At 41.0% G+C, this 26,542-nt stretch overlaps 1 protein-coding gene across 2 annotated transcripts in view; it reads left to right on the top strand.

Annotated features, from left to right (window-relative positions):
• The first annotated feature begins 422 nt into the window (after positions 1-422).
• rspo3 (R-spondin 3) overlaps positions 423-26,542 on the top strand; it is an 89,360-nt gene continuing 63,240 nt past the window's right edge. The window contains exons 1-4 of one of the 2 annotated variants that reach the window (XM_073057342.1): positions 423-736; positions 896-1,456; positions 16,146-16,337; positions 25,250-25,399. In XM_073057342.1, coding sequence (XP_072913443.1) covers positions 1,369-1,456; positions 16,146-16,337; positions 25,250-25,399 — 430 coding nt within the window. In that variant the 5' untranslated portion in view covers positions 423-736; positions 896-1,368. Of the gene's footprint in view, positions 1,457-16,145; positions 16,338-25,249; positions 25,400-26,542 lie in introns of both variants that reach the window. The other variant, XM_073057341.1, reaches the window with a different exon arrangement.

Below are 26,542 nucleotides of genomic sequence, written 5' to 3'. Positions count from 1 at the left end.
TGCACAGCCCTAAGACTGACTGAATTGATAATATTTCTTCATTAATTCATTCTTGCTACTTTACTACAGATTCCTTTGCATGGGGCGAGGTTCCTCTTCCTTCTCAATCTGAGGCAATCTGAGGTCCCCATCAATTAGAGGGAGAGAGAGAGTTGGTGAAGGTGGAATGTTCTGTTAGTTGTCTGACGCTCATGAAATACTAGCTAATACTTTCTTAAATGTATGAAACGACCACCATAAGGCAGGATTCCTATTAACAGACTACCAAGTATGAATGCGTGCGGTATTAGGAGAGTTAATGAAATCAGCGCAGAATTTAATCAGCAGAAGGGGCGAGGCCAGTCGATATTTACTGAAAAAACGACAAATATAGTAGACAGAGCCTGATCCTGGCTAGTGGAGGTTCATTGCGCTAGCTCATGTCATATGATCTGCCGGCTCCTCTTCCCCTCAGTCATATCGCCCTCAAGAGTGCGAAGCACGGCAGCGCTGTTCCGAGAGACATCTCAGCGCTCAACTGCAATACACGCTTCACACTCACTCTCACTGAACGAAAGCGGCAGCAACTCTGCAAATAACCCGCAGATGTCCAGCGATTAGACGCGATGACTGGCGTGGATCCGGAGACGATTGGAGCGGCACCGTGAAGCATTATCGAGAACCTCTGGCACAGGAGGACTTCGCAATTCCCGTTTTACTGGAAAGGGCTTGGATTGGCTTATGCAGCGTGGGGAAAGTCTGAAGACATTTTCCATTGCTTATTTCTTTTAAAGTGTTAAGGGGAAATGGCACAAAACCAAATCTGATAAAAAAAACTGAAAGGCCTGTTTAGTTAAAAAATGGTTCTGTTCTTTCAGTTAGACTGCTGATCTAATATTTTTTTCTCTGATTTAAGGATCTGGATGAACTGCAATCAGATATCTAGAACATTATTCCAGAAAGGCTTACCCAAGTTTTGAAAAAAAATTGGCATTTGTTCAGACTGCTGAAAACTGGATAGCTGTGAAGGTGTTAAATTTGACAGTTTTTAAGGGGTGTCGGCAGAGCAGATGTTGACGGGACCTGGTCTGGGGCTGTCCAAGGCGTTTCTTTTTAAAGAGGTGAGACCCCGGCACTCCGAGATCTATGAAGAGGGTTCCAAAACACTTGGCTGCAAGATGTTACATACAACTCGGGCCAGTGATTCCGGGGCCCTCCATCAGATCTGTCTACAAGTTGTAGCATTATAGATTCGACTCTTTTTGCTCGCATCTGCATCAATAACTAGTGCCTGTCTGTGCGGCCGAAGATATCCTGGATTTTTTCCCTGCTAGTGTGCTCCGACTTACTGCAGTAGTTGCTTTCAGGAGCCATCACCCGCAGGTTACTATGCAATTTCAACTGATTTCTGTGGTTCTAATTTTATTAAACTGCATTGGCAGCCAAAACGCCTCCAGAGGAAGGCGCCACAGACGAAGTAAGTTTGATTTTTTTTATTACTGCTACACCTGTTTGTTTCCTGATACGTTTATTTTCTTTATTCCCCCCCCCAACCCTGTTCTGTATTCTGATTCTCTTTCAAATGTTGTCGTATTAAAATTCTTTGAGGAACTTCAATTAACTTTTCTGTCGGTGGACACCTCAATACAATGGATATAATAATCTCTAAGCGGCGTGTAATATTTAAAAGATACCCTTTTCAAACAATCTGTGCGCAATTTGTGTCCATTTGCCGATCTCCGATCTTCCATTACGTTGAAACGAAAAAAAAAGTTAGTGCAAAAAAGGGTTTTAATAATTAAAACTTTCTGTACTAAGTTTGTACAATTTACCTTTCCTTCTAAAAGGCGGGATTCCTATCACAACGAGGTCCTTGTCAATTACAGATCAGTTTCAACGCAGCGAACCAATGAGTCTGGGTAGATGTGAAACCAGCAATTCGCTAATTTAATAACCATATATAAACAACAAATTTGCGATAAAAAATGGCATATATACATAACAATCAAGGGGACGATGGGCTGTTATTTTGTTAGAAATGTTAAATGTTTAATTAAAATAAAAATTAGCTGCGTGTTGCGAATCCCTGTGTTCTTCTCCGGAAGGTTCGGTGGGGTGTGAACTGCCCTAACAATCGAGACCTTGAGTACCTGAGAAGGGGAAATGTTCCCAGTCCATAGGAAAACACACATTGCCACCATCCAAATGCTAAAAGCATCCTTTTCTCGTCCGATAATAGTGCTTTTTTAAAAAAAACTTGCAGATCAAAGGTACGGGTAATCAGTTCACCAAATTCGGACCAATAAGCGTGTACTCCTTCATCAGATGGAGGTCTGCGGCTGAGAGAGTTTTGTACTTGACACTTCGCTTATCGCCATGAGATCGGAGCTAATGTGCTCCAGTCTGACTGCAGAGTATTTCTGTGGTCAACGACATGTAATCTGAGACTTAGTGACAGACACTCCTCGCAGCTGGACTTCTACTAGTGCAGTGTAGAAACTGAAATAGAACATGTCTCGAACACGTTTCCATAAGATTAACATTTTTAGATTTTTAGTCGCGATGTCAGTTTTCTTTTAGATTAAAAACTAATATCAATGTTAGTATGCCAAAAGATTTGACTGGACGCAATTCATTGCATTGAGGAAGATTCAAAAGAAACTATTTTACATGTTTAGCAAGGTATACAAAGCATGCAATATTAATTCTTTTTAAATAAAATGGCTATAGAGATGGACGATTTTAGCACATCTCCACGCATGGCCAGCCGAGGAATTATTGTTGTTACAGAGTTTACTAACGCTAGGAAGAAAGGGATTCTTAATGATGAAATCAGTGATTAAAATCCTCCTCACACTTTGAGCTTCCCAGCTTTGTGCGATCTTTTACGATCACATGGCCCACTTCGACACATAAACTGAGCCCCTTTCTCGTGTTGCGACTATGACACGAGAAACACCATTGTAAAACGAGCAGGCTTTAAAGTATGCGTCCACTCGCGTTCACCCTCCCCCAGAGCACATCTTGTTTTTTAAAAGACAGCCCATTTGGTGTGTGCACGTTATCCTATGAAGATGTTTTCATTTTCTTTTACGTATCTTTGATCCGAGCATCTCGGAATCACGTAACTTACTCGAACGTACCTAGTTCCACGAAAGAAACAGTCCAACATGCAATTAGCAGCAAACCAGTTGCACCAGGTAATGTTTTGGGACACCTCCATCGGGCTTAGATAAGCCTCTGTGTTTAACATCACCTAATACCCTTATGTTAAAGGCCAAAACTTGGCAACCGTGTTATTTCTGAGAACAGGGCGAAAGCATAGCCAAGAGAGGCGAAGAGCGTTAAATACTCAGTCCAGCACTGGCGTATAGAAGTAGAGATAACAAGAGGAAAGCAGGTCAAAATACAACTTTACAATTGGTTACTCAAAGTGGGAGACAGTGAACGTTTTCCTCTTGATTTCAGAGGGCAGTGAATGGGGAGCACCATGAACTGACCTTGATTTTAGTGGGCAGCGCCCGGAGGGAGAGAAGTTCACTGACCAAGAGAACAGTAGTGAATGAAGCGAAGAGATGACATTGGACTCAATCAGTCCATCCAGAAAGAACCGGTGGGCGATGAGATATACGCTTACTGAATGTGACATATGGGCCAATAATCCCAGCTACACTTCAGCTGCCGTGACTCTGGCAACGTCATTCATATTTCTATGCCATATATCCCCCAAAATAAGGCTTAGTTATGAGCACTGATCTGGAAGAGCATCGCCATTCCTGTTAAAACGTTACACAAGCGAAACTATAACTCATCCCTTTACTATTGTTGCATCAGTGTACAAACGGGACCGGTCGCTGGGGTCCTGTTCCACATTCACCGCTCGGTGTCCTGCCCACGGGCTTAGCCCAGCAGCGGCGAGTCTCGGGGGAAATTCCCTCACAGCGAGAGCGCCTGTTGCTGCGAGTCGTCCCCGCGGACTGGCTTCGCCAGCGAACACCGCTGGAAGGCCTATCCTCAGCTCGTTTTCAAACATGAAACCAACACCTACTGCGACATCTTGTGTTCTAAAATGTTATTTCTGAACGTGCTTCCGCGACTGCCGAGGGGAGAGCCCTCTGTCTGGAGCATGTACAATTACCACATTATTAGCCACTCCCTGAAAAAAAACCCGATCCGTTCATATGGAAACCCGAAATCCCTTTAAAGCTTGTAAGAGGCGTTTTTAAAAAAATCTACTGTATCTAATTTGTCAATATAATCACAGCTCTCAGACCATTGCGATTTCGGCGAGGTAAACTTTATTTTCTCACACATCTAATAGAGATTTATCTGTAATAACGGAATTTGCAGGTAATTTTAACCTTTGTATAGGTAGTAGTCATTATTTAGGATCATTTTCTTGCTAGACTAGCGGGATCAAGTGAAAGCCTCAACCATCACTTAACAAATAGGAAAATAAATGCGTTAAAACAATAAAAAGTCAGACAATGGGTGAACTCCTCATTCTTGTTCTGAGTAGATTAATTCCTTCGAGGCTCGACCACATTGTATCTAATTTTAGCGGAGCAGAGTAAAACAAACGTTTTATTTTATAATTTAAAGTTCAGAACACACACACACACACACACACACACACACACACACACACACACACACACACACACACACACACACACACACACACACACACACACACACACACACACACACACACACACACACACGTTTTAAAACCTGTCCTTTATCTGCGTAGGTCATCTCACTGAAGGAAAAACTCGTAGGCACTTCTTTTCCTTTACTTGAACTAATTTTCGAAACCAAATCAAAACAAGTTTTTGAAATGCAATAGATATTTTGACCGCAAGTAGCTTCGGGCACCTTTCCTCTTTGTTATACCTGCGATTGAAGCGGGCGAGGGATACCCTCATTAGAAACCGCTCTCCCAATACAGCTCTCACCTAATCTTGTGGGAGTTTACTGGCGGGCGGTCGTTCAGCGGTCTTCTGGTGCTTCGATTGGAGAACGCTGCAGCTTTACTAGTTCCTTTGATTAAAAACACAATCTTTAAAAATTCAGCAAAACACGCGGAAAGGACTGGGTATTTACCGAAGTTTAGATGTAAACATTGCCATTTAATGGTTTCAGCAGTGATTAATTGGACGAGGATACACTCCAGTCCATTAAGTGTTTGGTGACTATATGGCGGTACTTGGTCGATGTAAATATAATGAGTCTGCGAGCGTTTGAACGTTGACACACAGCAGCAAGAGATTAGCCTGGGTAAAAAAAAAGTCATCCCCAAATGGCTGAAGTACTTGATGAGAGGAAATTGTCTCCAATCCCATTGGATGTGCCTGACACTAAGCCGACGGGAAGATACATTAACATCACAGCTGAGATTCAATTGTCTTCGAAGTACCGGGAATTACTTTGGAAACCCACCGTGTTGAGGCGTGGGAAAACGGGAACTTGGTGCCCATCTTCTGACGCTCAGAGGCCACTTTATCACCGAATAACGTGGCCTCTGAGTGTATGTTCGTGGTGTTCTGCCGCTGTAGCCCATCCACTTCAAGTTCGACGTGTGTGTTCAGAGATGCTCTTCTGCACGCCGCTGTTGTAAAGCCTGGTACACTACCTCACTATTTTTTAAATTTAGTTCTGTTTTTGCACTACGTATTTTAACTTATATTTAATATACGTACACATACTTACTGTAGTTCATTTCTTTCCATATTTATCACGTAGTGCTGCCGCAAGGTGAGCAAATTTCACGACAAAACGCCGGTGATATTAAACCTGAGTTCTTTTGAGTTACTGTCGTCTTCCTGTCAGCTTGTGCCAGTCTGGACATTTTCATCTGACCCCCCTCCACAAGGCGTTCTCGCCCACAGAACTACCGCTCACTGGACGTTTCTATGGTTCTCGCACCATTCTCTGTAGAGACCCAGGACATCAGCAGTTTCTGAGATTCTCCCCGTTCCGTGTGCCACCAACATTCAGTTCACGGTCAAAGCCACTTGGATCATATTTCTTCCCCCATTCTGATGTTTGGTCATTCTTTTATGCATTGAGTTGCCGTCACAAGATTGACTGATCGCTATCTGCATTAAAGAGTGTAGGTGTACCTAATAAAATGACCACCGTACATATCAGGGACGGTCAAAAATCGTGCTTCGACTGCATGGAAAGCTAGTCGTGTGAAGTAGGCGGTTCACCTAACCTGCCATTTAACTCAAAAGTGAGCCAACACATTGTCCCTCGATTCAAGCTTTTAATCTGTTTCTCTATTTGAAATAGTATATTTACATTGACGCCATGTTGAGGGTGGCTAAGTAAACTTTCTTGGCTAAGGACTTCCGAGTGGCGTTAGACCTGCGGGCGCTCTTCACTGAAGAGTGTCCATGAAGTTTTTCCTCTGTAAAGAATGCTGTGATGTTAGCGCCTGACAAACCCAGCACTTAGGTGTTGTCGGTATCAGAGACGGGTGTTTGAGAAATATTCCAAGATAATGCCCATCTTCTTTCGGCAAGATATCGCACATTTTCTGGTTATCTAAATAGGGCGCTTTGGCCGAATTAAGGTTTAGTATCATGGATATGACTGTATGTCGTGAATTTTTTTGCTTTGTGCAAAACACAGAAAAAAATACATAAAAAAATAAACAAGTAATGCAAAAAGAGCAAAAAAAAATAGCGAGGCAGTGTTCAGGCGTTGATTAATTGTCCGTTCAGAAATTTGATAGCTGGAGGGGGTCCTGAAACACTTGAGTGTGTGTTTTCTGGCTCCTGTACCTGCTCCTTGGTAGTAATAAGAACACGTCGTGGGAGATGGGGCCCTTAATGATGGATGCCGCCTAGTTGAGGCATCGCCTTTTAAAGCTGTCCTCATCTTCAAAGAAGTGATGTAGAAATCAGCAGCCCGGGGGTGGCACTTCCACCTGCGCCAGCCTGGAATCTTACTTCAGCCTTCCATCCCCGTACGTTTAGTAACAAGAAGCTCGTTTTGGTACGAGTGCGGGGCCTAATTCAGATGCGTTCATTTACAAACATGTGTAAACAGGAATGAAAGGCCGATTAATGAAAAGGCACATTCTCATGTCACAGAGAGAGAGAAAAAAAATCTAAGGAGCTGAACTCCATACCCACAGCTGGTTTGGTTGTTTAGAAGGAAACGTTTAACGCGTTTTGTTTTTATTTTCATACAACTAACTTTCGGTGACATATTTGATACCTAAATTTGTTCAGATGCTATTAGTAATCCGCCCTGCGCAAGCACGGATTATTTAATGTTGTAATTATTTAATGAGTGTAAAATTCCAAATGGATCTAACCCCCCCCCCCCCCACTCACTATCCACAAGAACTTTCCCCGTGGGAAAGCCATTTTCAGCCTTTTCAAAACACAACAGTTGTAATACATTGTCGTATCTCTTCGTTATGTTGCGTTTTGATCCGCTTATTGCCTCCTCTGACATTTTGAACGATAAAAGTGATTCACAGCGTTCCTCCTCGAGCCCTGGGATGGTGGGGTCCAAACACAACAACAGTTCTTATTACAATAACAACATTGATTTTTTTTTTACGCACAAGCTGGACAGACAATCTCTGTGGTCCTCTGGGCGACGTGCAGGATTTATATCGATAAACAAGCCTGCAATATTAACAACATGGTTTTATTCGCTCAAAAATGGGCTTTGGTTTAGATAAATTAATGTTGAAAGAGCGAGTAAAGCACACAACATCCTGAGCAGAACTAGTATGAAGGAGAACATGCCTATTCATTGGTAACACAAGTAAATTTGGTGAATCCCACTGCGGCCGGTGTTTGCACCATGTAATGTCCTGGGCCGAAGAATGTGTGTTTCAATTTGAACCCTGCTTACAAGCTTTCTCTCACAGGCTTCTTCCAAAGGGATAGCCACATGGAGTTCCTACTGGGTTAGAAAAGGTGATCCTGATTCAGATGCCGTAACTTTGGCACTGTTACCACATTATCGATATCATTTTCGCCTATGAGGTAATTTTAGTGCCAATGTGCACTTCAACCAACAACGTAAAGGTATATAAACACAAGATGCTGGAAATTCAGAGTAACGCACAGAAAAATGCTGGAGGAACCAAGCAGATCAGTCAGTATCCATGGCGGGGAATAAACAGGCAACGTTATGGGAAGAAAGGGGAAAGCAGCCAGAACCAGAAGGTGAGAGAGGGGTAAAGTATGTGTGTGGGGGACGGGGAGGGGGGGGGGTTGTCAACTGAGAAGCTCCGACGTGATGAGTGGCTGAGGAAGCAAGAATCTGATAGGAGGGAAGAGTGGACGATGGGAGAAAGCCAAGGCGGAGGGACGATCAGTCTTCTCCCGTTAATGTAAATTTATCGACGGGTCAAAATTGAGACAGCAAGCACTATGTTTAAACTGTTATTGTTGTGTTTACATTGCTCTCAGTAATAAATACACGTGAATCGCACCATTTTGCAAACAGTGTTCGTGCTTTAAACAACCTCTGCTCTCTGTTGGAACTGGGCAATATAAATATGATGGGTCCGCAGAGACCTGGATCCACAAACCGTTTGCTTACTCTGCGCGTTCACTTCCAGATATTGCGCTCTCCGTCGCGTCGCATGAAATACGCAGAACAATCGGCCTATTTAAGTATGTCTAAGGTTATCCTGAAAAGGGATATTGGCTGTATACGCCAAGTAACTCCTACCGCGGGGGAACGGGAGAGCCTCGCGACAGGGAAAATGATGGACATTTAATACCAATTTATCTCAAGAAATCGGTTGTCACTGTACAATTATGCGTGGGTAGAGATGGACGCAAACGGCAGTGAATTTGAGACTCTGCACGATGAAAACCACCTAAATGCGCCGGATCAACTGCCTCCAGTTTAAACCTGGAGGAGAAACACTGAACGAAAATCAATACAAGCTTCCAGCTTTGCTAAGATATAACTGTCATTTTTTTTACGCCGAGACGAACTGAGAAATACGGGTCTGAAACCTTTTACAGAGTTCACTCAAGTAAGCGGCGTGAGACCCCTGCAGGAAGCCAGAGCAAATTGCTTGAGGTTGGAGCTAAGGAACTCCAGTGTGGTCCACACACAGTGTGTCTCCAGTAAGGTCCTGAAGACACGTTGGCTCTGGATTTGAGGCGTAATGAATTTACGCCTGTTTTTTTTCTGGTCAAGAATATTGTAGAAGGGCCGAATTCTCCGTGGAGCTTTCTCTGCCATTCAATAGGACCATCTCTTTCTGGGCTGTTCCCCCATAACCCTTGACCCCCAATAAACTATCTGTCTCAGCCTTGAATACATTCAATGATTTGGCATCCATAACTCTGAGACAGAGAATTGCGAAGATTCAGGACACTGCAAGAAGTAGTTCCTCCTCATCTCCAGTTTAAATGGACCAACACCTTATTCTGCCCCTAGTTTTAAATTTTACCACGAGAGGAAACATCCTCCCAGCAGCCTTTCAAAGTCTTGGGCAAACCCATATCTAAGCATAATGAAAGAATTTATTTCTCTATAAGCACAGTGTGAGATAGTTCCTGCTGGCCTTGGGCAAAGTGAAAGTTTAATTTTCCTGGTGGTTTTATCACATCCTCTGTTTCCTGAACTACAGATCTTGCATGACAGGACAAGAGGCTATTTACAAACTCCATAATTATTCCAGTGGAGATTTATGACCAGCCATTTAAAATGATATGGAGTGCCAGCTTATTTTTAAGATTCTCCTTCAGCAGGTTATTTTGGCCCCTCTCTTTGTAGACCACCAAAAGCTGTAAAATTATACTCAGTGGCCGCTTTATTATCAAATCTCGGGAGATCAGCAGTTTCTGAGACACTCAAGCCACCCCATCTGCACCAACTATCAATGCAAAATCAAAGTCACTGAGATCACATTTCTTCCCTGTTCTGATGTTTGGTCTGAACAGCAATTGAACTTCTTGAACATGTCTGCATGCTTTTATGCATTGAGTTGATGCCACCCAATTGGCTGATTAGATATTTTCATTAACCAGCAGCGTGCAAGTGTACTTAATAAAGTTGTATGTCATGAAATGTTGTTTTGTGATAGTGGTACCATTTAATACATAAAATATACTATGAATTATAATGAGAAATATATATAAAATTAGATAAGCAGTGCAAAAAGAGCTGAAATAGTATGGTAGTGTTCATGGCTTCATTGTCTGTTCAGAAATCTGATTGTGGAGAGGAAGAAGCTGTTCCTAAAATGTTGAGTGTGTGGCTTCAGCCTCCTGTACTCACTCTCTGATGGTAGTAATGAGAAGAGGGCATGTTCTGGATGATAGGGGTCCTTAATGATGAGTGCTGCCTTTTTGAGGCAATGCCTTTTGAAGATGATTGGCTGATTAGGTATTTGCAATAATGAGCAGGTGCACAGCTGTACCTAATAAAGTGGCCACTTAGTGCACGTGCCAAGGTCCAACAAGGCTGTATTACAAAAATGTTGAATATCCGTTTGTTATTTGATATTGAAAATTTGTCTCTTTGCATTGTATTTCCTGAGGTGCTACACTATATTTAACTGAATTTTTTTATTTGAAAGTTGATGATCCCAGGAGACAGTTCTAAAAAAAAACAAACTGAACCAACAGGCCAATGAGGTTCATTGCATTGAGTTTCTGAACCAAATGTTTTATTTTGGCTTTAATTACCATTTCATTCTTGGGTCAATCTCTGAATTACCCAAAGGATTCAGGGTTCAAAGTACATTTACTATCAAGGTATGTATGCAGTGTACAACCCTACAAATAGTCACAAAACAAAGAAGAAACATGGAACCAACCTGTTCAAAGAAAAGCATCGAAAATGAAACCCCCCCCCTCTCCACCACACACAAAAGAAGTGCAAACGGCATCAAAAAATGAGCAAAAATGCAGAATATAAAACTCAAAATCAAAAGGCATATTTCAGTACAGTTCATGTAATTCACAATAAATTTCAAATGAATAGACCAGATAATTATCTTGAAATAATTATAAATATAAAGGAAAACCAGAAAGATTGCAAACTTCAAAATATTTTACATCTTAAATTGTGCATGTATTTTCACTACAGAAAAATCTGATAACATCTTAAGATATGGTTTGGAGCTACTGGTGTGAAGAATGACTGTAACCATTGAAGTGTTTTCCTCTCGTTTTCTGTTCATTTCTGTTTCATCAAAACCCCTAATGCCACACTCAGCCAACGGCTCCCTTGAGGTCAAGAGCAGTCACAAATCACAATTCTGATGTGTTGATATCTGTAATTGACTGATCCGGCTGAAGCCCAATGTGCACCATGAGCAAATTACTGAAAAGTGAATTCATCCTGATAGCATTGCCAAAACACTCATTGGGGATAATAGTATGGTAATTATTTGACTGGATTTGCCCAGTCCTTTGTGAAACTTCAGCAGTTTCCACATCACAGCAAGAAACAGACTCTTCAGGCCACGATGTTAGAAACATCGAAACATAGAAAACCTACAGCACAATACAGGCCCTTCGGCCCACAAAGCTGTGCCAAACTTTTCCCTACTGTAGAAATTACTAAGGTTACCCATAACCCTCTATTTTTATTGTGTCAAGCTACTCAAGCTCATAGTCATATGCCTAACTAAACTTATCATCCCTTATGCCAACACAGGGTAAATATCCCCCCATTCTCTGCATATTCATGTGTCTTTCTATTCTTACAATACCTCTGTTGTGTTTGCCTCCACTACCGTTCCTGACAGTGCATTCCAGGCGCCTACCACTGTTTATGCAAATTAAAAAATTTTCTCCGTACATCTCCTTTAATCTTACACTTTCTGTCCTTAAATACACACATATAATGTATACATTTAAATGTATTAGACATTTTGATGCTGGGGAAAAGTACCTATTTCATCTGTGTCTCTCCTTAATCTCAAATTTTATCAGGTCTCCACAGCCTCTGCCACTCAAGCTTTCCAAGTTTTCTCTCCTAACAGCATATGCCCTCTAATCCTGGTAGCATTCTGTAACCCTCTGCACCTGCTCCAAACCTTCCACATGCTTTCCAGAACTAAATGCAATATTCCACGTGCAGCCTAATTAGAGTTTTGTAAGATGTGAAATAGATGCCAGTGTTGTGATTGTGGACTGTAAGTCCTTTAAAAATTGCAGCTGAAATGCCTGACTTACAGATTATTGAAAATGTTGCTCTATGGACATTCAGTAAATATTTATGACAGAGTTCATACGCAGCTCTTGTTTTATGTTAGAGCAGCAACAGTAATTCTGTTGGATATTTTGAAGCCCATCTGGGTCAAAGTGGGGGAATGATTAAATAGATATATTAAAGGAAACATCAGCAGATAACTAACTATTGTTTGTTTTAATGATTTGTGTAACTTTTCTATGTAATCTAATTAGGATATTTGCAACCCCATCTCCTTTATGTCATCAAGATTACCTAGCTCTGTTTCCATAACTTCAACTGTCTCTACCCATCCTCCATCATCTGCTGCTGACGACTCTAGTTTTTAATTGCACCCAAGCTCAATGGGCTGTGATGAGAATTAACTATTTTCCAAAACACAAATAACCTCTAGACTCATAAAAACAATAAAGTTTGGGCTAGAAATGTCCTTATCACTTCACCAAGATCACACAGAGTCATAGAGCCCTGCAGCACAGATACAGGCCCTTCAGCCCATGTAGTCCATTCTAAACTGTTATTCTGCCTCATCCCATTGACTTGCACCTGGCCCATAGCTTTCCATACCCCCATGTACTTATTCAAACATCGAACCTGCATCCACCACTTCCTCTGATACTCACACCACCTTTTATTTCACCTTTCACCCTGTTATGACTTACAGTTCTACTTTCACCCAGCCTCCGTGGGGAAAAAACTGTTTACATTAGCCCTGTCTGTACCCCTCACCCTTCAAAGATCACATCTAATCCTTGACTTTATATATGCTTCCACCCAGTTTTTAAATCCCATGCTTGCGTGTGCGTCCTTTATTCAATCTCAACATTGAATGCACGCAAGCATTAAGGCCTCACAGGCAAAATACTCCAAGAATTCACAACCATCTGAGTGAATCCATTTCCTCCTCTGGTCTTTAACGGCTAACCACCGATCTTCAGACTTTGCCCCCGGTTCTAGACTTTCCAGCCAGGGGCGCCAACTTTGCAATGATGGCCGTGCCATCTTTCTTGGGGATCTTCTGTTAAATTCTTTTCATCTCTAAAAGGGCCATAATAATATGTCCTCAAAAGCAACCCCATTCATTTCTGGAATGAAGCTTCATGGTATGAAGGCAAATGCATTGCTTTCAGTAGGTAGGGTGAACTGCCGTTGTGTACACCAAATGTGGTCTTACCAAAGATTATACAATTGCAGCAAAACTACCTTATTCATTAATCACACCCTTTGTAATAAAGACTAAAATAATATTTACATTCAAAATTGCTCATTGTATCTACATGTTAATTACGTTTGTGTACTAAATCCTTTTGAGAACCATATTTCGTTCTGTTTCTATTTAAGTAAGAACCTCGCATTTACACTGTGCTATAATTGCCTCCATTACTTAATATCTTACATTGGATCTCAGCCCAATATCAGGACAGTTTTAGAACTCACACTCCTGCTTTCAGATTAAAGCATGGCCTAATTATTCCTAACCCTATCCAGCCTTATAAACTTGCAAGATCTTTGTAATCCCACCATGGTAGTAGTTGGTAATTGGTTCATTACTGTCACATGAGGTACAGTGAAGAACTTTGTCTTGCATGCCTTCCATACAGATTATTTCATGAAATCTGTACATCAAGGCAGAATAAGGGAAAACGGTAATAGAAAGCAATTTGCTGTGTTACAGTTACAGAGGAAGTGCAGTACAATCAGACAATAAGCTACAAACTCATGTCGGAGTACATTGCAAGGCCAAGGGTCCAGCTGATCATACAAGAAGTCTGTTCAACAGTTTTATAACAGAGGGTTAGAAACTGTCCTGAGCCTGGTGGTACATGATTTCAGGCTTTTGTATCCTCTACCCAGTGGGAGGGAGGAGACAAGAGAATGTCTGGGGTATTATGCTGGTTGCATTACCAAGGCAACGAGAAGTGAAGACAGGGTACATGGAGGAGTGGCTAATTTTCTAGATGTACAGAGTTGTCTTCACCACTCTTTGCAGTTATGTTGATCTTGGGGCAGAGCAATTGCCATGCCAAGCAATGATGTATCTGGATAGGATGCTATATCTATGGTGCACCTATAAAAATTGGTCACTGGGGGCATGCAAAATTTCTGTTAGCTTCCTAAGGAAGTAGAAACGCAGGTGTGCTTTCTTGGCCCTATTTCCTCTATGGCACTTAACTTGTTACACTTGGGCATTGACATATCCTTAATTGTCATTAATCTAGAATTTCAGATAGTGCCGTTTATTCCTAAGCCCTAGCTCTGGAAGTCCTCTCAATATGATTCTCTTTTTAAAACATGCTAACTATAATCTCTCACCCAGTTTTTGATCATCTGTTGAAACATTGCTCAATGCCGATGTTTCTCTCTTGGTGATACTCTTGTTAAACACATTGACATGGTACTAACAAAGGTTCAATGTAGGTGTTTTCTTATTCATTCACTCATGCTGATAGACCAACAAATTCTTCCCCTATAATTAAATGCCCCTTAAGCTGAGTGGCTTTTGAGGACATGGGAACTTATTTGGTCTGGAATCACAAATAGTTCAGAATTGTAAAGTTGTTAGAGTATCTTCTCCAAATAATATAAGAAGTTTTTACAACAATGTGTTAGCTTCAAGGTCTCCAGTATTGACTTTAGTTATTAATTCAATATTTATTTAATTATTTGAAGTTCAATTCTCCTTCTAACCACCCACCATTGTGGAATTTGAACTCTTGCCTCGGAGTTAACAGTTATGCTTTTGGACGTTAGTCCAGTAACTTATTTAGCATCTTACTATTCTGAAAATTGTATGGTTTGTCACTCAATGGCAATAATACTTGAGTGCAATTGTATGCAGTGCTATATTGAATGTATTTTTGCACAGTGAAAGCAAAGCTTAGCAGCATTAGTACTCAATGAAGAATATTTCAATAAAAAAAGATAAAAGGTGAAGGTGACCTATGACTCTTAAAGTTAATTAATGCTAAGCATAATTAACTAATGAAGAGCAATAGCCAATTAAACCAACAGATAAGTTCCATAACAAACTCATTAGAATGCAAGTCATGGTAATATTGTTCAATGCTCAGCTTGAGAATAATATTCAGTTCTGGTCAGCAAGACAACGGGGAAATATTCCAGGAAAAATTAAAAATATCTGTCTCATCAGGATACTCACATGCTGGAGACAATCGTAGGAAGCGACATAAACAGATCCCTAGAGTTAAATAGCTGTTACGAAGATGAAAGGCCAGAATAGTTTGGACTTCCTAGCACAGTAAGGATAAAATGAAGAGCTAATCTTACAATATGATCATTCAAATGCAAAATATTCAAATAACTTGTAAGCACATATTCAAGACAGACATCAGATAATTTTTTTCCATGAAGAATGATTAAGATACAGAATGACATAGTAGTCCAAGTAGTGGAAGTGAGTACAGTGGAATAGTAACACAGACAACATGATGTAAAATATAAGGAACTTCAGACTGAGGTATATGACATTCTGTTGGTCTACTTCAGCCATAGTTGCAAACTAAACAGCAGAATAGACCAGTTCACAAGGGATGTTTACAGGACTGGAGGGAATGAGGTAACTTTCACACAGAAGATGGAGGGTATATGGAATGAACTACCAAAGGAAGGTGTAGAGGTGGGTACAGTTACAATGTTTAAAAGATCTTTGAGCTGCTACATGGATAGAAAAGCTCAAGTGAGGCATGCTCAAACACAGGCATATGGGATGAGCTCAGATAGATACATTGGTCAGCATACACATGTTGGGCTATTTCCACGTTGTATAACTTTATATATTAATGTTTTAGAACTACCAATCTACCACTAAGTAGTTATTAATAGCTATTCATCACATTCGCAAAGAATGATAACTAATATACTGATAGAGGTTGATTATAAATTATAATAAGTTAAACATTTTGACGGTGTTAGTAGCCAGTAAGATAATTATTGTTATTTCTTTCCAGTGAATACAGGTGTGAGCCAAAATTGCCCAAAAGGGTGCGACCAGTGTTCTGATTTTAATGGATGTCTGTCATGTAAACCCAGACTTTTCTTTTCTCTGGAGAGAAATGGGATGAAGCAGACTGGAGTTTGTCTCTCTTCTTGTCCAAGTGGATATTATGGAGTCCGAACACCAGAAATGAACACATGTGCACGTAAGTGTAAAGAACATGAATACCAGGAATGACCATTGTGTCATTTATCTCCACTGCTCTTTCCCCAGAACCAAAAAAAATTATCCATGGCATTTGGATTACATTAACAGATGAGTTTTGAGAAAGTGGACTGCAGATGCTTTGTCTATCAATACAAGTGATAACTCTTATAGATGAAAAGATTTTAACTGCATTTCAGCTCCCTTCATGCATTGTTAAAGTGTCAGCAGAACACTTAATCCTGGATTAAGAGTTCAGAGGATTGACAGGGTGCAAAGGAGATGGCATTTACCCATACCTTCTACTTTCTGAGAATTTCTGCAAAGTAACTACTAAAAATGTAAACCTTTCAAATTCAGCAGCGTCACTGCCCACTGTGACAATGTTTAAAAAAAACCTTCAGAAGAATAGAGTGTGCATTTCAAAGCAAAGAGGGTTGATTTATCAGCACCCAGTTTAGAAATACTTTGCTTACTTTTAACAAAGCCACTTTAGTTAAATTTTGCTTTTATTCTGTTAGTGTGACCATTCTTGATATAGAAACAGAAACTGGGAGATATTCAGCAGGTCGGACAGCATCTATGGAGATAGAAATGCGAACTGTTTCTCTATTCTCAACATCTAGCTTACCTGCTGAATATCTTTAGCATTTTCTCTTCCTTGGGTTTCAGATATATCAGCATTTGCAGCTTTTAGCATTTCAGTGGCCATTTTCTATGTCTAGAGCAGTACCATGAACGATGGAAGCGATGAAACACAGCCCAGCACAGATATTCCCAACGGATCAAATTAAATCTCTGCAGACCTGATCATGAGTAATAATGGACAATTAAACAGTTAACAAGAGGTGGATACTCTGAGAAATCTTCAAACTCAACAACAGTGCGGCCCAGAATGTATGTGCAAAGGAAAATGTTGAAGCATTTGCAACTATCCGGCCTATCAGGTGAATGACCCATCACAGCTACATCCTGAAATCCCTGTCACTAGAGAAACCAGTCTCCAACCAAACTGATTCATTCTGTGCAGTGAGAGTGGGAGAACATTTAGGCATGGACTGATAAATGCCAATTAACATACTCCAACAGGAGATAATCCAAACACTTATCCTTGGATTTGGTGGTATGACAACTGTTGAGTCACCACTGGTGAGAAATTCAACTAGATATCTACATAAATACAAAGGAAGCAAAAGCACATTTGGTTTTCAGTTGATAAAGAGCTAGTTGGGGTTTTATTTCCTAACTTTCCACACCACACTCTAGTGCAGTTGATGGTGGTAATGCACCTTAAGTTGGACTGCCGGTTGCCACTAGAAGTCAGAAGAAGAAGAAGAAGAAGAGGATGGGTATCTTGTTAGTGAGCAACTCACCTCCTGACAGCCTCAGGTTTTCCACCATCTACCAGGCACAAAATCAGAGATATGATAGAATACTCTCCACTTGTGAGTTGTATCTCTTGCCCTCAGAACTACCAGTAGTGGCATCTTAAACCAGAAATATGACTAAAAACATTTTATGAGCTAAGTTGTGGTATACTATCACCACAAACAATGAAGAAGCGAGCGGAGGCAAAGCTGATTTGAAGAATTGGCCATGACGGTGTTTTGCAAAGTCAGGGTGCAACGCGCTCGAGGTCATTTCAGGGACAGAGTCAAGGCGTAGAAGTTTTGGTGCACCTAAACTGGGTGTGGGGTTGGATCACTGTAAGTGCCGAGCCAATTTGGAGAAGTCAAGATCAGCTTCAAGTTGGACGATGAGGTCTAGGGGTATGGGGCACGACCCGCTGTTCAGACAATTTAAACGGCGGCACAGATAGGCTGGAAAGGAAGGGTGCCGGGACCAGAGATGAGGGTGGGACTGATGTTCCTCTCTCTCCCACAATGTTCACTCTTTCTGCGGTGCTAAGGCCGCGAGTCTGCTCCTGCTGCTACACGCTTCGCGGTGGCTTGCCCCGCTATATGATGAACTTGACACTGAGGCTTTGGGCCGACTCTGGCTGCTCCGGGGATGCGGGTGTCTGGACTCAACTTTGGAATGCTGTTGCTTGCTTCTATTGTTTGCATGATTTGTGGGGTTTTTTCCTCTTTTGGTTGTGCATTTTGTTGGCCTTTCTTTTTTTCATAATTGATTTCTTTCGGGTTTCTTAACTTTGTGGCTGTTTGAAAGCAGTCAGGAATTTCAAGGTTGCGTAATTTATACATGCTCTGTACCTTGAATCCTTTGACTGTGACTCCAAAAAGAACTCAAGCAGCTCAGTACTATCCAGAGCGAAGCAGCCCACTTGATTGGTACACGTTGAATCCATCTAGACTAGTGGTCACCAACCTTTTTAAGCCCTAGATCCCCTACCTCGGCCTTAGTGAAAGGCAAGATCGACTCCAAATCGATTAGTTACACGCATGCGCACCGGGGCAGAAAAGACTGGAAGTAAAACCCCGCAACCCGGAAGTAGAAGTAAGGTATGAACACCAGGGGTCACCACCCTTTTTTTTGCACCACGGACCGGTTTAATATTGACAATATTCTTATGGACCGGCCGACGGTGGGGGGTGTTAAATGCGACCGGAATACAGCGATACTTGAAGCAGGTTCCTTATGTCCAGTCTATTCCGCAATTTAGTTTACGTTGCTCTCAGCTGCTGTCCAGCTTGCTCATGTTTTTTCTGCTGGAAAAATACTCAACGGGTTTGTCTTTAAGTGCAGGGTGCTTGGACTCAGGGTACTGAAGCAGTTTTGAGGGCTTCATTGCCTCATTAGACAGCCTCCGGGCCCGAGCTCCAGCCTTCCGCCCGCCCGCCGCCAGTCGCCTTGGCCAGGTGCGGCTGTTCCAGTGCCGGGGCCACGACGGTCACAGTCCGGAGAGAGCGACTGACTGAGCAAGGAGTGTGACAGGGCGCACGTCCGCTCCCCCTTGTAGGATTAATCGGCCGACAAAAGTTTGTTTCACTAGATCGCAGCGAGGTAGCTGCTCTGCTGCTTATGAAACCGAGCCCGAATTAGGTCGTCTGTGAATATTTTAGCACCGGGTTCCCCACGAACATTCGGTGTGCTAAACAGGTTTAGAGGCGGCGTCCATCTGTCTGTGCTCCAGGCCAGTAGCAACGGCACTTCTCACCGCCGGTTACCCGAGGCCAACCAGTGATCCCTGACGCGCTTGGGTAATGACCTCGCGTGTATCCAAGTTCAACAGTGGCCGGTGACAGGGAATGAGGAAAGGTGCAGCTGACTCCTAGCATTTCCTCGCGGCCCGGTGGTTGGGGACCACTGAAGTACACTGTGTAGTGCGGGTAGTACACACATGCGCACTGGGCAGAAAGAACGGAACTAAAACCCCGCAACCCAGAAACAATCTCTCAACAGTTTTTTTTTGTATTTATTTTTCTTTCTTTTTCGGGATCTACTGGGAAAGTCTCATAGATCGATTAGTCGATCGCGATCAACGGGTTGGCGACCACTAATCTAGACTTTCATAGGGGGTGGCACAGTAGCCTAGCAGTTAGTGCACTGTCAACGATAGGGATTCAACTCTCTGCCCGCGCTGTAAGAAGTCTGTATACACTCCCAGTGACTGCGTGGGTGTGCCCCACCCATGAGCTGTCCATACCTGCAATGTCAAGGGTAGAGAGTTCCAGGATTTTGTCATAGCAGTGAAGGAGGAACACTAATATATTTCTATGTATTGTGTGTGAGCTGGAGATGAACTTGATATTCCCATGCTTACACACAATACATAAAAGTGTATTGGTGTTCATCCGTCATTGCTGTGACTAAATCCTGGAGCTCCCTCCCCAAGAGCAATGTGGGAGATGCTTCATCAGAAGGGCTGCAGTGACTAAGAAGATACCACCACCTTCTCAAGGATGTACAAGTGGGACAAGAAGTGCTGGTTTTGCTGATGATGCCCTGATCCCCAAAATGAAGCAAAAAACATGACTTTTTCAATCAGTCTTCAATCATTGCTTTCTCCATTATAGTCCACCAGCTCTTTAGTTGGTGAGCCCATTATCCAGAGCACCTAGATGATTCAGCCTGTGGATGCAGAAACACCTCCATGGTTGTGCTCCTCCTGCTCTTGCAAGAGAGATGGAAGTGATTAAAGCGGGAAGACCCACGTGTATGATGTGCCTGCAATGATTGAATAGCTGGAAATGCGTTTAAAGAGTAATATGCGTGATCTGTATTTGAATGTTGAAATAAGAGGATGAGTGTAGCAAAGTAGCTCTTAATGGAACTTCAGGGTTTGTTGCTGTTTCCACTGACATTTGACCAAGTCTTTGGAGCATCGGCAGGCATATTAGTCACCTCAACCTTTCATCGCATGGTGTCCTTCTGGACCCCAAACATGCGGCATATTTGTCAGTGTGATGATCAGAAGATCTACGACAATGTCATTGAGTGCTAGTTCCAGGGTCTGCACTTGTCAAAGCTTCTCCAAATCACCAATGCTTTTTAGTAGTCTTAGAATTCACCGCTCATCTTGCCTTTGAAAGGTATAGGCCTGACATACACAGATTAGTTTTAGATGTGTCACAAGTCAACTAAAATTAATTGTGCTTCATGGGAAAGTCTTTGTACAAGGTGTGCACATGAAAATAACAGAATACCACTGCTGGAATAAGTTGGCTCAGATCTTTAATACAATGGATAAATCAAAGAATGCATAGATTATGCAACCTCAAAATTTGTTTGCTTACAGGCAGTCACAAAGCAAGGACCCAATTTAAACATTATGTTCAACCCCCAGTGGCCACAGAGAAAAAAAAGCACAAAACAAATCATGCAAACAATAAAAGTGAGCAGCAACAGCAAAATTCCGAACCAAATTGATTCCTTGGATCCAAATCCCCGGAGCAGCCCAGAGTAGGCCCAAAGCCTCTGTATTCAATTCGTCATATTAGCAGGGCAAATCACCGCAATGTTTGCAGTCATGAAGCACAGCAACTGGGGGCAGTCTGACAGCCTTAGTGCCATGAAGAGAGGAGCCCACAGACTATCTGGGCCAGCGTCTAAATGGTCCGAAACTCGCACTAGGAACTGGGCCCCACAACAGCAAATTGCTCAAGGCCTAGATTTTGCTGCAGGAGAAGCCTTAAGTGTTAATATTAATATCCGGTAGGAATCTTAACTATTGTGCAATGCAACAGAATATTCTAGCCTGTATGTGATTTTTCAATGTTTTTAATACATAATTCAATGTACAGGAATGTGAATTCACTCTGTAATGTGCTAGCAAAAATACAGATGGCCATTTCTATTATAAACAGTGACATACATTTTAACATACCTCTGCCAGCTTTGAAGTGCTGTTAATGTGCCCAGCACTTTTCTTTACAGATTTAAGTTGGCAGTTCTATTAAATAACATGGGGAATAACTGGGGACAATGGCAAGCAGTCATCTGAAGTTTAAGTGTGAGTTTCGGGAGTAGGCGATAAGTAAATAATTTATATTGCTAGATTAGATTACAACATTGAATTTAGATCTTGGTATATTTTAAACAAGAGATTAACGCTATGTGCCTATTGAGATCTCAAAGATATTAAAATGCGAACAACTGAGAAGTCTTTTCCTGATGGTTTCAATAGAGTTTTAAAGAAATTATCAACAAGATAAAACCCGCTTTTAGTGATCAGGACTTTCTTTCGACAGTGCAGTTAAACTGTAAACTTTTTAAAAACTTCACATGTTATGTGATGATGTCGAAAAAGGAATGGAAGTTTTCTTATTATTCACCAAAGTAATCTTATCCCTTATCATTCATTGTATTCTGTCTACTTGCATCTGATTTTTTGAAGCTCCTGAATTCACAGCAGTGAGTTGAGGCAGATGTTAAGTTATGAATTAATTATGCAATTTCAGAAAACTCACTCCAGTTTCTAGCCAGTGAAATCCTACAAAAATGCATTGGTATTAAATTCTCTTTGAATGTTTGTTTGAATCCAGATTCCTGGCAGCCAAAGAGAGCTATAAATAAGAAGCAAAAGGACTTAATCCCTTCCACAACCTCAGGGCATCCCAAGTACTTTACAGAAAATTATTTGTTTTTGTTTAGAGTGTGGTCACGATTGTCATGTTGTAAAGTACAAATCGTATAATACAGTGATCTGAAATATAAACACAAAGTATTGGAAACACTGGGAAATATTGCAGCATCTGAGAAAAGAGAAGCAAAGTTTAAAAGTTTAATGTTAATGACCTCTCATCAAACCTGAAAAAAGTTCTAATGAAAAGTCCTTAACTGGAAATACATTCAGTGGCCACTTTATGAGGTACACCTGTACAACTGCTCGTTAGTGCAAGTATCTAATCAGCCAATCATGAGGCAGCAACTCAATGCATAAAAGCATGCAGACATGGCCAAGAGGTTCAGCTTAGACCAAACATCAGAATGGGGAAGAAATGTGATCAAAGTGACTTTGACCATGTAATGATTGTTGGTGCCAGACGGGGTGGTTTGAGTATCTCAGAAACTATTGATCTCCTGGGGTTTTCATGCACAACAGTCTCTAAATTTAAAAAAAAACATCCAGTTCTGGGGGTGAAAACATCTTGTTAATAAGAGAGGTCAGAGGAGAATGGCCAGACTGGTTCAAACTGACAGGAAAGTGTCACTGACTCTATTAACCACACATTACAACAATGGTGTGCAGAAGAGCATCTTTGAACGCACAACTTGTGAACTACAGAAGCACACAAACGTATCAGACAAGCAATCAGGGGCCACTTTTATTAGATACGTCCTGTACCTGATTAAAGTCGTCGCTGCGTGTACAAGCTCTGTTCCAACATATATGCAGCATTTCCTGCATTTCATTTTTGTTTTATTTCATAGAACAGACACTTTAAAATAGAAAAATTAACCCAAGGAATTTCACAGAAACTACATAAAAATGACATCGGTCCTTTCAGAGACACCAGGACAAGGGACCAAAATATTGCTAAAAGTGGGAGTTTTTAAGGAAAATTGTAAAGGACTGGGAGTGAAAATATTTAGGGAGTCAATGTACAGTATTGAGAGTTGAAGGCATCCAGTGAAGACATCTGGAGATGTGCAGGAAGTCAGATTTGGAGGAGAGTTTAGATCTCGGGGATTTAGGAATGAGGGAGCCCATACAGATATAGATTGGAGAAGCCACAAAGGAATTTGAAATAATCAATTAGAATATTAAAATCATGCCTCAGTATGGTGTACCATGTTTGATCCTGTACCATGTCAGGCCCATGGGATTCTTCCTTTTTCCTTCCAGGGTGAGCCCTGTTCTCTATTTCCTTACACACATGATCACCACTTAACTGATGCATAATTTCCAGAGACAAAATTATCTCCAAATCTAATTCCTGTGGGAAAACTTATGACAGGGCTTTCCACTATCCCTGTCTCAGACATGCTTTGGCAGCTTGTTGAAGAACTTGGAATATTTGTGAGTGTCCAAACCTGGAAGCAAATTCAAAAACTACTGATAAAGTAATCATACTTCTGTAATATTATCAAAGAAAATCAATATTTTGAACATTATTGTTTTGCCAAAAATTAGATCATGAAGAACAATCAGAATTAAGTAGGTGGCTGTTTTTAGAGGAAGGCGAATCTCAGGGTTGTATACTGCATGCATACTTTGATAATAAATGTACTTTGAATCTTTGAATCTGTATAGGCTGACAGGGCAGTAAAAATAAAAACAAATGCTGGAAAACTTACCAGATTAATTAGTATCCATGGAGATAGGAACAGAGCTTACATTTCAGGCAGGGTCCTCTGCATTACTTAGTTTATGTCTGAATTAACTTTCATCCATTCCCACATAATCCTGGCAAGATGTTACTCATATATCACAGTAGATTCCTAACAGAGGAAAGTTTCATTCAATATCCAAAGCTATTTACATTGTGGGTCTTTCGCTTCATTTATGAAACTTCAATGTTTAAAGTGCTGTGTCAATTGTATATTTATGATCTGCAGGTTTTGTGAAACATTAGACCAAAATGGTCTCTTAAAATGTATTGCTATGAATATGCCTCATGCCATAAGAGAGATAATTCATGATAGCTTTTTCTTTATTTGTTCACCGAGTGTGGGCCTCATCAGCAAGGCCAACCCTTTCATTATTTCTGATTTTCCTGAATCAAGTAGTTTGGTGGGCTGTTTTTGAGCTAATTACATTACTATGGTTGTGAGAGGCCAGTCAAATATCTTTCCAGTTGCATTCATAATAAGTTTCATGGATACCAATACTGATGTTACTTTTTCTTATTCCAGAATACTTACTCCAGAAAATTGCCATTGTATTATTCTGGTATATTCCAGATCATTATTTAAAATTTCTGCAGTACTTCTAGCTACTGTAGACCAAGTACAGCATCTCTATAAAAATATCTGTTGTAAAATTCTGTCTTTATATTAATGCATGTCATGATGACTTTTCTAGGCCTACAGTTTATGTTAAATCGCCCAATCTAAAGTTATGCAGTAGTTAGTACTGCTGGCTTATAGCTCCAGGCACCGCTGACTATGTGGAGTCTGCCCATTCTTCCCACAGCTATATAGATTTTCTCCAGTTTTCTCCCACATCTTAATATGTGCTAGTTGGTTAATTGGCCAGTGTAAATTGATTCAGCACAAGGACTGTAGATTAATTGGTTCATACATTAATACATTTTGAATTGGTTACCATTTAAGTTGCTGAAGAATCAAAAGGGCAAAGAAGAAAGAATAAATATTAGAGCCATGAGGAAATAGAGAAAGGGGAAGGAAATGAGACTGATGGGACTACTCCACCTAGACTGGCATGGACTCTGTGGGCTGAACGGCCTCAGCCTGCATTGTAATATATAGGTAAAATTTATTGGACTTGCATGAGATCATAACTGAAAACCTGGTGCTGTCTCTCATGTTTAAATGGTTGTTTTTCAGAATGTACAGCTGACAACTGTGATACCTGCTTCAACAAAAATTTCTGCACAAAATGCAAACCAGCATTCTACTTGCATAAAGGAAAATGTTTTGATATCTGCCCTGAAGGGTTTGCCCCAAATAATCAGACAATGGAATGCACTACCACTGGTAAGCAAACAGCTACTTAATATACAAAGAAAAAGAATGACTGATGTTGTATATCAGACATAGAACAGTTACTTTCCCCAAGCAGTAAGGCTGATCAACAGCACCACCCACTACACCCCTACCACCACCACTTTATCATTTCCTCTCTGTCACCTTATATATAGCCTAATATCACTTTATGGACATACAATCAATCTATGTATATAAGCTATCTTATGTATTTACCTTTATTGTAGTTCTTTTTATTATTGTCTTCTTTATCTTATCAGGTTTTTTTGTGCTGTGTCAGATCAGGAGTAGCAATTATTTTGTTTCCCTTTACACTGTGTACTGGAAGTGACATTAAGCAATCTTAAATCTTGAAAAGGTGGATGAAAAAAAATGCTCATTTGGTTTCCCCTTTTACCATCCAAGTGATAAAATGTAAAATGGCATTCATACAATCAAACGCTGTTTAACAGCTTACATCAGAGCAGAAAGAAAATATCATAGTTAATGAATCATCAAACACTGAGGTCCCAAAATGAAGCTATTTGATCCTTTGTGTTTTCACTATCCAACTCATTCTATCTTTCAGCGCTAGTACTGTAGCCTTGCAGATTAATTGCCTTCAATTCCACATTCAATTTCTGTTTAAATGCAATATGTTCTGCAGCCAATGAGTTCCAGACCCCTTTAACCATTTAGCTGAAAACTATTTTTCTCAGCTCCCCTTTAGTCCATAACACCAGAAGACAAGCAGAATTAGGCCATTCGGCCCTTCTGCTCTGCCATTCCATCATGCCTGATTTATTATCCCTCTCAACCCCATTCTCCTTCCTTCTCCTCATAACGTTTGACTCCCTGATTAATCAAGAAACCTTATAACCTCCACCTTATATATACCAAATGACTCGGCCTGTACAGCCATCTGTGGCAATGAATTCCACAAATTCATCACCCTCTGGTTAAAGAATTTTTTCCTCATCTCTGTTCTAAATGGACATCCCTCAGTTCTGATACCGTACCTTCTGGTCCTAGACTGCCCCACTATAGGGAACATCCTGTCCACCTCCACTTTATCCAGACCTTTCAATATAAGATTCACTCCTCATTGCGAGTACAGGCCCAGAGCTATCAAATGCTCCTCATATGTGAACCCTT

The sequence above is a fragment of the Hemitrygon akajei genome, chromosome 9, assembly GCF_048418815.1.
Source record: "Hemitrygon akajei chromosome 9, sHemAka1.3, whole genome shotgun sequence".
NCBI classification, from domain to species: Eukaryota; Metazoa; Chordata; class Chondrichthyes; order Myliobatiformes; family Dasyatidae; genus Hemitrygon; species Hemitrygon akajei.
The sequence above is the reverse complement of the archived record's forward strand: the minus strand, read 5'-3'. Positions and strand labels throughout refer to the sequence as shown.